The sequence below is a fragment of the Aegilops tauschii genome, chromosome 2 (assembly GCF_002575655.3).
Source record: "Aegilops tauschii subsp. strangulata cultivar AL8/78 chromosome 2, Aet v6.0, whole genome shotgun sequence".
In the NCBI taxonomy this organism is placed as follows: Eukaryota; Viridiplantae; Streptophyta; class Magnoliopsida; order Poales; family Poaceae; genus Aegilops; species Aegilops tauschii.
Window position 1 is genome coordinate 625,332,111 of NC_053036.3, and position 15,020 is coordinate 625,347,130.

Genomic DNA, 15,020 nt, shown 5'->3' on the forward strand with positions numbered 1-15,020 from the left:
ACCAATGGAGCCCGAAATGTAGTATAAAAGTTTCCATAGGAAAAATTCCTATGGGATCCAATCCTATGAATCAAAGGGCCAACATAGAAAAAATTCCTAAGGATTTCAATCCTCCAGAAATCCTATAAAATTCCTTTGAATCAAAAGAGCCCTCAACATACTCGAGGGAGGCTAGAGGGAGCAGATACTTTGCACCCCATTTCCAGGGAGTGGAGTTATATTATGTTGGTTTAAAAATGTACACTCCCACCTACCTACCTGAATGGAGAGGTGAAGATGATGTACATTCAAAATGTACACTCCCACCTAACTGCATGCAAAGGTGAAAAAAGAGTACTTCCACCTACCCGCCTGTAAAGACGGAGATAGTATACACTCAATGTCGCGATATTAGAGAAGTTACCTTCTTGTCCGCCGTTACCCACATCACGAGAAAAATAGCTATCCATCGACCCGCATCCTCAGATACTCCGCTCACTAAAATTCCGGAGAAACCAAATAGCTATACATAGTTTCTTGGCGCACGTGCTACAGCCGGCTGTGAGTCTACAACCCGCTTCTCATCTCTCTCCTCTTCTCTCTCTTCCAAGTCAGCAAAGATATAGTATTTAAATCCTTACAGCCTGCTTACATCACCTTATTATACTTGCTCTAAGAATGGACACCTAGAATCGTGAGACACTAGTCTAAATAGCCCATCATCAATGTAGGAGAAAAAGATGTTGTATCGATGGAAAGGCATGAACATGGTTATCGCAATAGACATGCTGCTTAACATGAGACAGTAGATGAAGAACACCTGCACACAAATAGACCGAAAACCTAACCTAACCTATCTACTGACCTGCATCCAATACACCCCACTCACTAAAAATGCACTGCATATAAAGTTTTGCAAGCCACAAATAGGGACTGGAAAAATAGAGAGAGAAAACACTTCAATTCGGATTGAGACTCAAAGCTGCAAATGTGTAGATATCGGGGTTTGTTGGTCGGTCGAAACCAAAGCCAATGTAACTATGCTTCGACGGGTAGTCAAAACTACTACCAATGTAACTGTTACGTGACACTACAATTAGAAACATCCAAGTTTAACATACTCGAGGGAGGCTGGAGGGAGTAGATATACTTTGCACCCCATTTCCAAGGAATGGAGTATATGTATGTTGGTTTAGAAATGTACACTCCCACCTACCTATCTGAATGGAGAGGTGAAGATGATGTACATTCAAAATGTACACTCCCACCTAACTGCCTGCAAAGGTGAAAAAAATGTACACTCCCACCTGTCCGCCCGTAAAGACGAAGATACTGTACACTCAATGCCGCGATATTGGAGAAGTTACCTTCTCATCCGCCTTTACCCACATCACGAGAAAATCCAATAACTATCTATCGTCCCGCATCCTTGCACACTCCGCCCGCTAAAATTTCAGGAGAAGCCGTATTTGTTTAAACTACAATATAAATTGAGAATCAAGCTGCAAAATACTAATCGCTCAATCCAAAATAAGTGTTGTGTTTTAGTTCTAATTTCGTTATTAACACCTATGTAGATGTAGATATCTGGTTCATTGATTTGGTGGGACCAACACCTACGTAACCATCACGCATCGGCGGGCAGTAAAAACCGTAACCCGTTTCACCGTCACGTCTCTCTATTTTCAAGTCAAACATTGTTAACCTTGTCTAAATTTATATTAGATGGTATATAAGAATCATCACAAAATTAGAGAGAAAGGAAAGAAACGCAACGCAAAATTGGAGAGAAGAGAAGAGAAGAGGAAAGAAAGAAAAGGCTAGGACGGTGTCCGTCCCCTACCCCCCTCCATTTATATTTGTTTCGAGTTTGTACCCGCAGTCCGCCTCCGACCCAACGCAGTCCACACGCGACGCGCAGCCAGCCAAGGCCGCCCGCCCGCGCATCGCCCCCTCCCCCTCCCCATCCAACCCTAACCTGCGCGGCCGTAGATCCCATCCAATCATCGCGCCGCCGCCGCCGCCGCCGTCCGCCCCGCCCGACCCCAGCCTCCCCCGCCGCCCCCCGGGCCGCGATCGGCGTCCTCCCGCCGCCGGAGGAGGAGGAGGAGGGGGAGGCTCGCCCGCGACGGGGGCCATGGAGGCCGACGGCGCCGCCGCGGCGGAGGCCAAGCCGCTCACGCCCGAGGAGGAGGCGCTCCGGCGCAACACCGACTGCGTCTACTTCCTCGCCTCGCCCCTCACCTGCAAGAAGGTATGTGCCGCCCGCCGATTGCTCCCCCGTTCCTCCCTCCCCTTCCCTTCCCTTCCTTCCAAGCTAGCCCGCTTCGTGCGGCGCGGCGGTCTTGATTCACGCGATTGGAGCTCGTAATTTCGTCCGGGAATCGCGTCGCGGGTAGGGCATCCCATCTGGGCAAAGCACCGGAGAGAAAGATTTCGTGACCCAAGATCGCCCTGGTATCCACGATGTTCTTTGCCGATGTGTAGGGCGTGAATTGCCATCTTTCTTGGTTTCCGATGCTAGGGCTTGGTCAGGTTGTGTTCCTGTTGCTCGACGGGAATTAGGACGGTAGGCTTATACCTATACCTAATCCTAATCCTAATTGAAGGTCAAGACAACCCATTTGAGGTATCATTAGGTTGAATGCGCCCCCAACGAATTGACTATTGCCTTTGATTATACACCTTTTAGCCGTGGGGACAAGGTGGCAACATGAATCACGACGTCTGTTTGCCCAAGATGTTGATTTTACCTGGTTCATGGGGAGGATTTCTCGATAGGAATTTGTTATTGCCCACAGGGTTATGCTTCCCCTGTCTGAAAATTTCGTTTGCTCCTGAGGATCTCAACATCTCTTTTGAAAAGAATATGTTATCCAATAACAGATGTCCAGATTACAACAACAATAGTTCTGATAAACTTTATTTTTGTATGTAAAGGGTGAATACTTGCTCGATGTATTTAGACGTGGCTAGTCTCTTTTTGAATATCATATTGGTACCTGCCTTTAGTCTTGTACCTTTGAAACATCCTGCAATTCGGGCATGCCTAATTAACTAGTGTCTTACTCCAGAAAGTAACACTTCTTATGTTATGCCTTCTTCTTTTTTGCTTCATTTAGTGCTTGTATATGCGTAGGATCCTAATGTATTATGTCCACATAGGTCTTCTCTATCTTTACTTTGGAATACCCTATGTGGTGTAAATGCTGTAATGGGCTTATGTTCTCACCAGTTAATTATCCTTGGGGCGCTTAAGATTGACCTTGTTTCAAAATTTGTGTCTGATTCCTACTTTGCTATTAGATTTTACCTGTTAAATTTCTGTGCTTCAGTTTGTATAGTTTATATATTGTTAAGTCCATCTCTTTGTAGAACATTATTCAGATCATGCTACAGTATGCATTACAGACCATGATTTCTTACCGCCAGAAGTTTGGTTATTAGTTACCAGTGAGAATCTTTTTCGCTGACCTTGCTTTATTCTTTCTTTCAGGGGAACCAATGTGATTTCCGTCACAGTGAGGGTGCCCGGATGAACCCTAGAGACTGTTACTACTGGTTAAATGGCAATTGCTTGAATCCAAAATGTTCATTTCGCCATCCGGTAATTCTCATTTTCCTTTACTTTCCCTCCTTATTCACCATAAGACCTCTCGTAATATCTGCGAGCAACTGGCATCAATAATTATCATGTTTATTCTGTTCACAGTAACTAACAAGGCATGATTATAGAAATCCCTGTAGTGATCCTAGTCATGGTCTTAATTCGTTTTGACATTTTATCAGTTGAAATTGTTACCTGAAGTCTAATTCTGTTTTCTCTACTTTTGACCAGCCAATCGATGGTATGTTTGGTGCTACAACTCCTGGAATACCTGCAGTGTCTTCACACTATGCTGCTTATAACTCGGGCAAGCAGATGGTCCCGTGTTATTACTTTCAGAAAGGGAACTGCATCAAAGGTGATAAATGCCCTTTTTCCCATGGACCGCAGCCCGCTGGCAATAATCCACCAGAACAGGTGGCGAAGGTTTCTTCCTTTCCTTCTGAGCAGCCTCAGACCCAAAAGAATGAATTTTTGGGTGTCAAGGAGTTTGCTCAGACAAATCATCTAATTCAGCAAGGTGGCCCAATAAGTGACGACAGGTCCAAATCAGTTAATAGGGCTGCAGCGAATTTTGCCAGGACAGCTGCAGCTGCTATACCAGCTGACCTAGCTTCCAGTGCAGTGAAATCTTTGCCGAAGTCAGGGAGGGTACAAAACAGCATGCCAGCAGCAAATAAAAGTGTCGGAACCTCTTCAGGCGAGGATCATCCTGAGTGCTATCAGAACAATCTTCCTGTGGAAACTGATCCTATGCAAGATTGGAATCAACCTTACCAAACACCTCCTCAGGATGACATGCCCGAGGACAGTAGAGATGCTGATGACTTATTGGGGGAGTCTTCGCCTGGTTTTGATGTTCTTGTGGCAAACGATGCAGATGCTGGTGCTTATATGCATGACCCTGATGATTTTGGAAGGGATATTTATCCAGTAGAAGATTATGAATATGCTCCTGCTGATTTTGAAATCCAGCCTCATCATGAAAGAGAGCTATTCAATGGAATGGGTGAGCAAGGACCGATCGGACAAATGTATGATGGCTATGACAGGAAACGTCGTAGAACATCTTCTGAGAGGAACTTGGACAGACCTTCCTATTCAGAAAGGAGGTCTCGGCAGAGAGAGACTGGCCCTGTTGAGATAGATGGATCAGATTTACGTCACCGGCTCCGCAGGAGAAAAATAAATGGGTCTCCAGGCATCAGCCCGGAACGCAGTGGAGAGTCGCGTCGGAGGGATGACCGCTACAGGGAAAGGGCATATGATGGTCACCGTACACACAGAGATCGCCATCAGGGCCCTCGAGGGAGCACTCTAAGCTCCCGTCTGCAAGGCAGAATAAAGCTTCCTGGAAGATCACCTGATAGAGTAGATGCTCGCTCCGAGAGAGAGCGAGATAGAAGTCAACTCCGGGACAGGCTGTCTCCAGTTATGCCTATGGATATCCAGGGTGGCAGGCATCGGGAGGCAGGGCATCATCAAGAGAGGATCCGGCAGAGATCAAGCGAGCGTGCTTCAAGTGCCAGGATCGCTGATGGCAAGCATTCGAGACGGAATGTAACAGATTCACTCAACTTCGCCAGCCGGAAAGACTTTGGTCCAGAGTCTAGGAAGGCGAATGGAAGTGTTCAATCTGAAGCATCTCTTGATTTTGAAGGCCCAACGCCTCTCAGTGTCATCTTACAGAGGAAACGACAGGCTGCAAGCGGCAATGGCAATGGGTCATCTGCCCACAATGTGAAAGAAGATAAATCTGCTGCGGTCTCACACAGGCAGGCTGAATCTCTGGTTGAAGCTGAGAAGGAGGGCTACGACAACACTATCAGTTCTGAAGAATACAAGAGCAGATCAGGTGATGAAGAATATAAAGAGGAAGGCCAGGTCCCTGCATCTTCGTCACACGGTGACAAAGCTGAGGCTGAAGATATAATTGAAGTGGAAAATGGAGAGGCTGATAACTATGACCAGAGGCAGGGGGAGTCAGAGTATGAGGCGACTGAAGGCTACGAGTACAAATCCGAAGACGAGAATGCATATCAAGACGACGAGGAAGAGTTTGAGGACGACGATGATTTTGCCCGTAAAGTCGGGGTCGTCTTCTCTTGAGCTCTGGCTGTGCTTTTCTTGGCGCTTCTTCGGGCCGGGCCGAAACGCTTGATTTCCCCTCTAGTGATTGATCCTCTTGGATGAATTCTTGTGGCGCTCCATGTTCCTGCTTCAAGTTGATAGCGCCAAAAAGGCCTGGTCTTTCCCGGGGCTTATGAGCGATAACTGATATTATATAAGTATAGGTCAGGCATTGAGCGAGGTAGATGATGATGATTGGATAAACGAGAAAGTAATCTTTACGTGTAAAAACAGCTGCTGCACTTTGTTGAGCGTATCCCTGGAACTCTGTATTGTATTAGTTTCATTACTAACATGATGATACCCCATTGATATTTTTGTGCCTGAGATGGATAATATAACACCCCCCTCCAACTTGGAGGGCATCTTTCCTTTTCTACACAGAAGAAAAAGCTTTCATTCTTTGCCTGGATGCAGTGTGTGGATATATTTGATTGTGAAATCATTTTGTTTCATCAGTTGATTTGTGACAGTGTGGGATTACCCGCTGATCATGTTTCTGTGATGAGCACATCTATCTGAATAAGTACCTGCTCTCCATTCTTTGAGCTTATAACTGGATCTGGATCTGGGTGGGGATCAGTGGTGCTGTTGGTTGTAGTACTAGTTTTTCCATCCATGACTATCTGTCTGCAGTTAGCAGTCAACTGAGTATGATTCCTGATCTTGTGCGATGCCAAATGATCCAATCGGGACACAACTTGAGTATAATGTAGGTGATGGAATCATGAGTTTTGGCTATTTTTGCACTGGCCATGGGCAAACCAGCAACTTGGAAGGCATGACAGTACACAAATAATTTGCTATAATCCGACCTCGCTAGCCACGAGATTGTTAGTGTATTAGGCCAATCTGAGGAGCTCACATGCTGCTGCCCTGGCAGATCTTGCTGATCATGTGCTCGCACGTTAAGCATGTAGCAGTATATTATACTACCTCTGTCCCGAATTAGTTGTCTTAGACAGTGTTAGATACTCCCTCCGTTTCAAAATTCTTGTCTTAAATTGATCTAGATACGGATGTACCTAATGCTAAAACGTGACTTAATACATCCGTATTTAGACAAATCTAAGACAAGATTTTTGGGACGGAGGGAGTACATCTGTTCGAATGTCAAATGGTGGTAACATGAGATAGTTTCTGGATAGTGAAAATATGCAGACGTTGGATCAAAATATACACTTTGTAGTTCCAGAGAGAGGAATACTAATGCATTTTCTCTAAAAAAGGAAAATGCATAAAAAAGAAAAAAAAAACAATTTTTATGATGGAACGGAGGCTCTTCTGGATGACTCTCTCGTGGCATATAGCGCCGGCCGCTCGCTCCGTCCCGTCCCGAGGAGAGGCTTCCAGAGTCCAGTCCAGTCCAGGCTTGGTTGCACTTGCAGGGAGCTCGGCGAAATCCGGAGCGTCTCGCGTGTGTGCACCTTTGGGAGGCGAGGACAGCCGCCATGGCCGCCAAGAGGGTGCTCCTGCTCTGCGGGGACTACATGGAGGACTACGAGGTCTCCATCTTATCCTCCTCCTCATCCACATCGCCCCCCTCCCCTGTGCTACAATCAATTGATTCCCCTTCCACTTCGATTGCTGCCAACTGATTCCGGTCGGTTTCTTTCCTGGGTCCATGGACGGATCAGGCCATGGTCCCGTTCCAGTCGCTGCAGGCGTACGGCGTGACCGTCGACGCCGTCTGCCCCGGCAAGAAGGCCGGCGACGCCTGCCCCACCGCCGTCCACAAGCCCATCGGCCACCAGGTGCGTCCTTGGATCAGTTTCCCCCGTCTGCTGTTTCTGTGTAGTTGGTACTGTATGTTCAAGTGGATAGGGTTTGGCCGGGTTGTGGTAGTGAGAAGAGCAGGACATATTTAGCACGGCCAGTTAGTTTGAGAGATGCATTCTTATGCAACACGAATTCCTTTTGTGAAGTGCACACGAGCTGACGACTAATCTCTAAGAAGAAATTCTCCAAGTCAGCCTGTGTTCTGTAAGAAGGAAACCCCTGTGGTAACTGTCTGTAAGAGGCCAGCATCGTTTGAACAGAGAAAATGATGTAACACTGCATAATTCATTACTCTACACAACATTCCCAGCTTATCCAGATGCCATGTTCACATTTACTGGATGGTTGTACAAACTTGAGCATCCCCTCTGCATTTAATGCTATGTAATTGGATGGCTGTACAAATTTGTTCAGGGTTTTAGGGTCTCGGTCTCATAATTAAGTCGATATGTCTGAAACAAAATCGTACAGGTCATACAGTACAGTACAATGCAACATTGAGGGCGTAGGGTAATGGCACTTACATGCAGTTGTGTTGTAGATGTACTGAAATGAGGGCATATGTATGATGTAGGTATACTGAACCAACAATGACACCTTAATATTATGGACTAGATGAGTGACAGCAGCTGTTCGCAGTTGGTAGTTTGTGCATTTTTGAATATGCGAGCATGATTGGTTAGTGTTCAAGTAAATAGTCTATCAAATACTCCCTCCGTCCCATAATATAAGAGCGTTGTTTACACTACACTAGTGTCAAGAACGCTGTTATATTATGGGACGGAGGGAGTAGTTGTCAGATCTTCTTTTCGTTCAGTACTTGTTGAGGCTGTCATAATTTTCTTTTACTCGAAATTCTGCTTGGATTTTCTAATTATGCATGTACCTAGATTAATGCTTAAAACTAAAGTTGGTCATTGGATCTTTTCTGTTTAGGCAAATTTTAAATATTGGTCTGTACATGCTTGATATGAAAGGAGGGATTTATCTAATGAACTACACATATGGTTTCACATTCCACCTCTGTGCTCGCAATTTAAATGCAGTATATTTTACTCACTAATACATCTTGAACAATCTAAAAAATATATAGCTTGGTTTATCTTTGTATACTCCTTATCTGATTTTTCCATTTTCCACATTGTTGTGTCTATTTTCTCAGTGTTGGTCCTGTGTAAATACTTGATCTTAGGGGTCTCTGTATTGCATATACACGGAACCTTTAATTTGTCTCAAATGCTCAGTTGTAAAAACCAACCATGCTGGCGGTTCTTTTTATCAGTGTGATGGTATGCTAACTGTTTCTGATATAATTCTGCTCTAAAAGACCTACACTAATTTTGTCTTGTGGATACGCCGCGCAGACAAATGCTGACTCAAAAGCTCATAACTTTACCCTAATTTCTCTAGACGGCATTGCTCCTGTCTAAATACTTGATCTCAACTAAAAATACGTCTAGATACATCCATTTCTGTGTTAAGTAATTCGGGGCGGAGGGATTAACATATTTCTTCCTACAGTTCCACTTCTCTTATATATACTTGAGTCTTAAATATGCACTGAATCAGTGTTAGTGTGTACATGTCTGACATAAAAGGATACGTAAAGAAATACACAGATGATTTTGCACTTCACCTACCGTGGTCACAACTGAATTGTAGTACTTTCTACTCATCAGTACATCTTGAACAATGCCAGCGGTTGAATATTTGTAACTGTTTATCTGTTTCTGTTCTTCTTTTCCCACATTGTTGTGCTATTAGCCCTATTTTCGCCAAAAGGTATTGCTCCTCTGTAAATACTTGGTCATAGGGGTCCCTGTGTTGTCAAATAAATTTTTCTTGCAGTTCTGCTAACATACTCTTGAATTGGCAAGGAATATTTAATCTGTGTGAAATGCTCAGTTTTAAGAAACCAGCCATGTTGGTGGTTCTTTTTATGAGTGTGATGGTACCTCAAATCTTTCTGACATAGTACTGCCCTGAAAGCCTGCACTAATTTTATCTTCTGTATATATGATGCAGACATATGCAGAGTCGAAAGGTCATAACTTTGCACTTAATGCTTCATTCGATGAGATTGACGCTGCTGGGTATGATGGATTGGTGATTCCTGGAGGCCGTGCACCAGAGTACCTTGCGATGGATGAAAAAGTGCTTGCCTTAGTTAGGAAGTTCTCTGACGCTAAGAAGCCCATCGCATCAGTTTGCCATGGACAGTTGATTCTGGCAGCAGCAGGAGTAGTCAGGGACCGTACATGCACCGCGTATCCTGCTGTTAGGCCAGTTTTGGTTGCTGCTGGGGCCAAGTGGGTAGAAGCTGATACTATGAAGAAATGCGTCGTCGATGGTAATCTGGTGACAGCAGCGGCTTACGACGGTCACCCTGAATTCATCAGCCTGTTTGTGAAAGCACTTGGAGGCTCCGTCGCAGGCGCAGACAAAAGAATTCTGTTCCTTTGCGGGGTAATGCTTTGAGAAATTTCTGCCCTGGTCAATTCAGTTCATGTTCCTCCTTGTAAAAATTGTTTCTCATTTTCTTGATAAATCATAGCCACTGTGCTGAGCCTGTGTCATTTTAATGACATTTTAAACAGGACTACATGGAGGATTACGAGGTGATGGTCCCGTTCCAGGCCCTGCAAGCCCTTGGCTGCCATGTCGATGCGGTCTGCCCTGACAAGGGCCCCGGTGACAAGTGCCCAACTGCCATCCATGACTTTGAAGGGGACCAGACTTACAGCGAGAAGCCTGGTCACGATTTCGCTCTGAACGCGTCGTTTGACGGCGTGGACGCTTCAAGCTACGACGCGCTTGTGATTCCTGGTGGGCGTGCCCCTGAGTACCTTGCGCTGAACGAGAAGGTGCTCAGCCTGGCCAAGGGGTTCATGGATAAAGGGAAGCCGGTCGCGTCGATCTGCCACGGGCAGCAGATCCTGGCTGCTGCTGGGGTTCTTCAGGTACTCCTAATCCATTAACTAGCTGCTCCTGCTCTGCATCAGTTGTGCCCTTCATGGTTATAGCCTGTTCTGCTCTGAAGAAAACAAAAGCAAACTGTTTGTCTGTCGCAACACCTGATATATATCATCGGCGTATGTAAAATGTTGTTCCAGGAGGAACTGTGGGTGCTCTGTTGCTCATCGACTAAACTGATTTAACCCTTGCTGCCTTTGTGCACGATGATGATATGCAGGGTCGGAAGTGCACGGCGTACCCGGCGGTGAAGCTGAACGTGGTGCTGGGCGGGGGGACGTGGCTGGAGCCGGACCCGATCCACCGGTGCTTCACGGACGGCAACCTGGTGACGGGCGCGGCATGGCCGGCGCACCCCGAGTTCGTGGCGCAGCTCATGGCCCTGCTGGGCATCAAGGTCTCCTTCGCGTGAGCCCTCGCCGTTAGCTCCGGGCTTTTTCCTCACATCATATAGTACAACAGAGATAGATTCTGTACCAGTGCCTTGTCCTCGACTGTCTGTACCTGCACCGTCCTGAAGCACTGTCTCGTGGCATTGTTGGTGGTTGAAGCAAGCAATAAAGCCCGTGCCGTCGTTACTGGTACCCTGACTTTTTTTATACGTCGCTTCTCTAGCTCGTCTCTGGACAGCCAGGGAGCAGTTCACGCTGCAGCTGGACTGCATCACCACACAGGCGTCTTCCTCCTCGGTTGTCACAGAAATGAAGGAACTGCATGCTTCAGTCCAGTCTTGGCTGGTACTGACATAGATAGATGGAACGGGATTTGCCTAGTCGATTGATTTGAATTTAGACCTGCGTCGTCGTTTCCTTCATCCTTTTTCCTTTTTCTGAAAACAAAAGCTCACTCTAAAGCCTGAAACCGGCCGAAAGCTCACAAGAAAGAAGCAAATTGGACGCACGCCTATACGAACCTTCCTCCTTAGTTAGGTCCTCCTTGCTGCGTCGATTCTAGTACTCCCTCCATAAACTAATTGTGATCTAAACGTTCTTATATTAATTTACAAAAGGAGTACAGTACATACTACATGCATGGCACACACTGGGCGCTTCATATATGCACCGTAATAATAAATGGATAAAATAGGGAGTAGTATATGGACGGAACAAACTAGAGCACTCGCATGGCATGCACCGTCACAGGCTTGGCATCATGCGTTTCGGCGCCCACTCGTCAACTGGCACGCCACCGATCGAAAAGTCGCGCGGCGCCTTCGCCGAAGGTCGCACGCACGGAGAAAAAGGAGGATCGATGCCGCCTTCCCTTTCTGGCGTGGCCGTCGCCGCCCGTGATGAGATCATCGGCAACTGGCGCATGTCTACCCGACTCCGATCCAAAAGTGGCGGCTCTCGCGCGCGGCGAAAAAAGGTGACGCTTTCTGGCGTGGCCGTCGCCCCGGCACCAACTGCTACCGCTTTGGCCTTTTGCAATCGCCGCCGGTCGGCCGGTTGCTTCTTATCCACCGATCACCGAACTATCTCACGCCACACCCCACGATCCAGCCAAAGCTAGACAGCCGTAATCATCGAGTATTACTAGCACTTCACACCATCCAATACTTATATGCAATCAACCATGTGAAGTGGAACGCTCTCTAGTGGCCATGATGAAAGACACGTGCACAGTGAAACCCGGTCCATCCAATATATTTTTTTTGCGAGAAAACTTTCGACAATTCATTTTCAATCATTTTTTTGACAAATATTCATTTTCAATCATGGTACAACAAACATTGGGAATAATAATAAAATTTGCATGCAGATCCATAGACCGCCCAGCGATGACTACAATCACTAAAGCGAGCCGAAGGCGCGCCGCCGTCATCGCCCCTCCCTCGCTGGAGGCGGGCAAAATTTATGGTAGTAGACGGTCGGGAACTCCTCGTACTAAGGCTCCGTAGGACCAGCGCATCAGAACAACAACCGCCGCCATTGAAGAGTAGCGCAGATCGGAAGAATCCAATATGAATACACATGTACGTAGACGAACAATGACCAGATCCGAGTAGATCCACCAAAAACATGCCTCCATACGCCTGCCGACAATGCTAGAAGCACCACCGGAACGGGGCCTAAACGGGGAGAAACTTATTCCATCTTCAGGGAGTCGTTGCCGTCGTCTCGCCTTCTTAAGTAGGACACAAACCCTACCAAAACTCAAATAAAGATCTAAAAACAAAGCCCTTCCGCCAACAACGACCGGGATCCGCCGTGCCCCATGATCCTAAGACCACCGAAGACGAAGCGGAATGGCAACAGCGCCAGCGGAAAGGGGAGGAACCCAAAGACTTTTCTGGCCCATCAAACATGCATGCATGGATGAACCCAAGACAAAAGATACAGCTCTTCCTTTCTCTAAAAAAAAAGACAAAAGATACAGCGGCGGACTATGCAGAAAACGTTTTGAGCGCGGCCATTGTCTGCACGATTGTTGGGGGATTGCTACGCATCTAGCCATGCATGAGTAGAAGCAAGTGACTCACATCCGCCGGATCAAGTGCCATCCGTAATTCGTGCAGAGAGTATCGGCCGCAGAGTAGTTCCGAAACGTTTTTGCTAAAACACAGCCTGCCTGGCATTTTTTTTTAGATACTAGTAGTAACCAAATTCAGCAAAATGGGTGATGAGATGGACAAAAGTAGCTAGGGGGGCAATCATTCATCAATCATCTGGCCACGGCGATCGACCTAACGGTCGGAATATCCTGCCATTGTTATACTATGAATCTACACATGTCCATGTACAGACATGCATGATGAGGCAGGCAATCAATCAGAGTTTTCTACTACTATACCTTAATCTGCTCCACCGGCCATTGCATGATTGCTCAAGTTGTAGCAGCAGCAGCCATCATCTTGTCGCTGATTAATTAACTGTGCAAATCTAGCCCAAAAGAGAGAAGGGACAATCTGCCTGCAGGTCGTAACGAATTTTACCAGCCAGCCGGGTCAATCAGTTGCACGATTAGCTTAGCAGACGGGTGATACAAAAGGAGCTCTACATCGATCTCGATCATGACAAGCAGACAAAAAAACAACAGATTGCGCTCCATGGTGTCACGCCAACAGAATCGACAATAAGCTAATCCTCGCACCTAAACAACGAATGGGATGTAATTCGGTAACCGATCTTTTATAAAGCATCTAATTTCGTAGTACTATATTATCGTTAGGGTTGAAGCTAATATCAGCCTTCGTATTGAGTATCCATGTCTATATATGTACGAGCCAACACGAAAGACAAGAAGCTATGTTGCGCCTGGCCCAATCATTTGTCTTTCTTTTACGATAATGGTCCAATCAATCTGCGTTTTTCTTTTCCTTTTGAGTCATCTTTTACGGAAATGATAAATTCCAAACGTTTGGGATTTGACCATGGCAAATCAAACATTTTTTATGATAATTTTAGTGACGCGAGGATGACATGTTTAGTTGACACACACGGTAATTTCCTAGCAAAACATACACTGAGCATGAATTTGCTATGCTTGCCAATTAAACTTGTCATCCGCGCGCCACTAAAATTACCATCGGAAACGTTCGATTTGCCATGGTCAAAAAACAAATATTCGGGTGTTATTGGATTTGCCAAGGAAGAATAAATCTATTATAGTAGTATGCAGTATGTTGCGAGGTGTGATGGAGCGAGGCATAGATCGACTGGATTGCCATCGAGTGGGCTTTAGCTAGCTGGTTACCTATATCTGTGGCACGCGTGCATGGTTGCGTTTAGGCCGGACGGACGTGTGCTTGCGTTTTGGTTTTTTCGTTTGAGTTGATGGTTTGGTTGTGTAAGTTGGTGTCTTCGTGGGTTAATTCAGAGAAGTGCTCATCTGTGCGGGTTGATTCACAGCAAAGCCAGGGGCCTCTTTGTAAAAGAGCACGCGCTGACCGGGTATGCACCCACACGTTCACATGGCGCTCTCTGATTCGTCAGGACCAAATTTGCACATCTTATGCAAGTTGAGGGACTGGGTAGGTTCAAATTTCAAGTTGTAGGACTAAAGTATCACATTGAGAGCAAGTTTTAGGATTCCTGGTGCTTTTAAATCTATTTTGATTGCACAACTCTGTCCGCGGTGGCTGCCAAGCGCCAAGATATTTTGCGTGCTACTGCTATGGGTTGACGACGAGGGCGAGGGGGAGGGGGGAATCTGCAGGACAGAGCAAGGAGACAACCCATCCAGCTTCCGCCCGCCTGCTGCATAGCTCCCTGCTTCTCCTTCTCTCCCCTCTATAATAATAATAATAATAATAGGGCCCGCCACCCAACATGGCAAATTGGCAACATCACGTGCTAGCTTGCCCAGCATTTGGCTCCATTAACAGACTGGTTTCGATCAAGATACGCTAGTGTACAGCTCATAACAGACTTGGGAGCGAGTTGGGAGTATGTAGCTAGACTAGGTTATGCTAGTGGCTGATGGACGACCGTAATCACAGAGTCACGCGGCATGTGGATTGGTATGTCTGGCCGTGTCCACCATTCGTGATAGGAGGATATGTCCCGACGGGTAGGCGACTCAACACGTCACTTTGTAGATTATTGATCGG

At 46.3% G+C, this 15,020-nt stretch overlaps 2 protein-coding genes across 2 annotated transcripts; both read left to right on the forward strand.

The window, feature by feature from the left end:
* The first annotated feature begins 1,830 nt into the window (after nt 1-1,830).
* LOC109776891 (zinc finger CCCH domain-containing protein 32) lies at nt 1,831-6,028 on the forward strand. Its single transcript, XM_020335554.4, has 3 exons — nt 1,831-2,233; nt 3,476-3,586; nt 3,818-6,028. The coding sequence occupies exons 1-3, from the start codon at nt 2,117-2,119 to the stop codon at nt 5,693-5,695; spliced, it is 2,106 nt and encodes a 701-aa protein (XP_020191143.1). The 5' UTR covers nt 1,831-2,116; the 3' UTR covers nt 5,696-6,028.
* A 927-nt stretch (nt 6,029-6,955) lies between these two features.
* LOC109776890 (protein DJ-1 homolog D) lies at nt 6,956-11,052 on the forward strand. The gene is made up of 5 exons (XM_020335553.3): nt 6,956-7,221; nt 7,354-7,470; nt 9,521-9,961; nt 10,093-10,455; nt 10,689-11,052. Exons 1-5 carry the CDS (start codon nt 7,168-7,170, stop codon nt 10,878-10,880), a joined length of 1,167 nt encoding a protein of 388 aa, XP_020191142.1. The 5' UTR covers nt 6,956-7,167; the 3' UTR covers nt 10,881-11,052.
* The last annotated feature ends 3,968 nt before the right edge of the window (nt 11,053-15,020 follow it).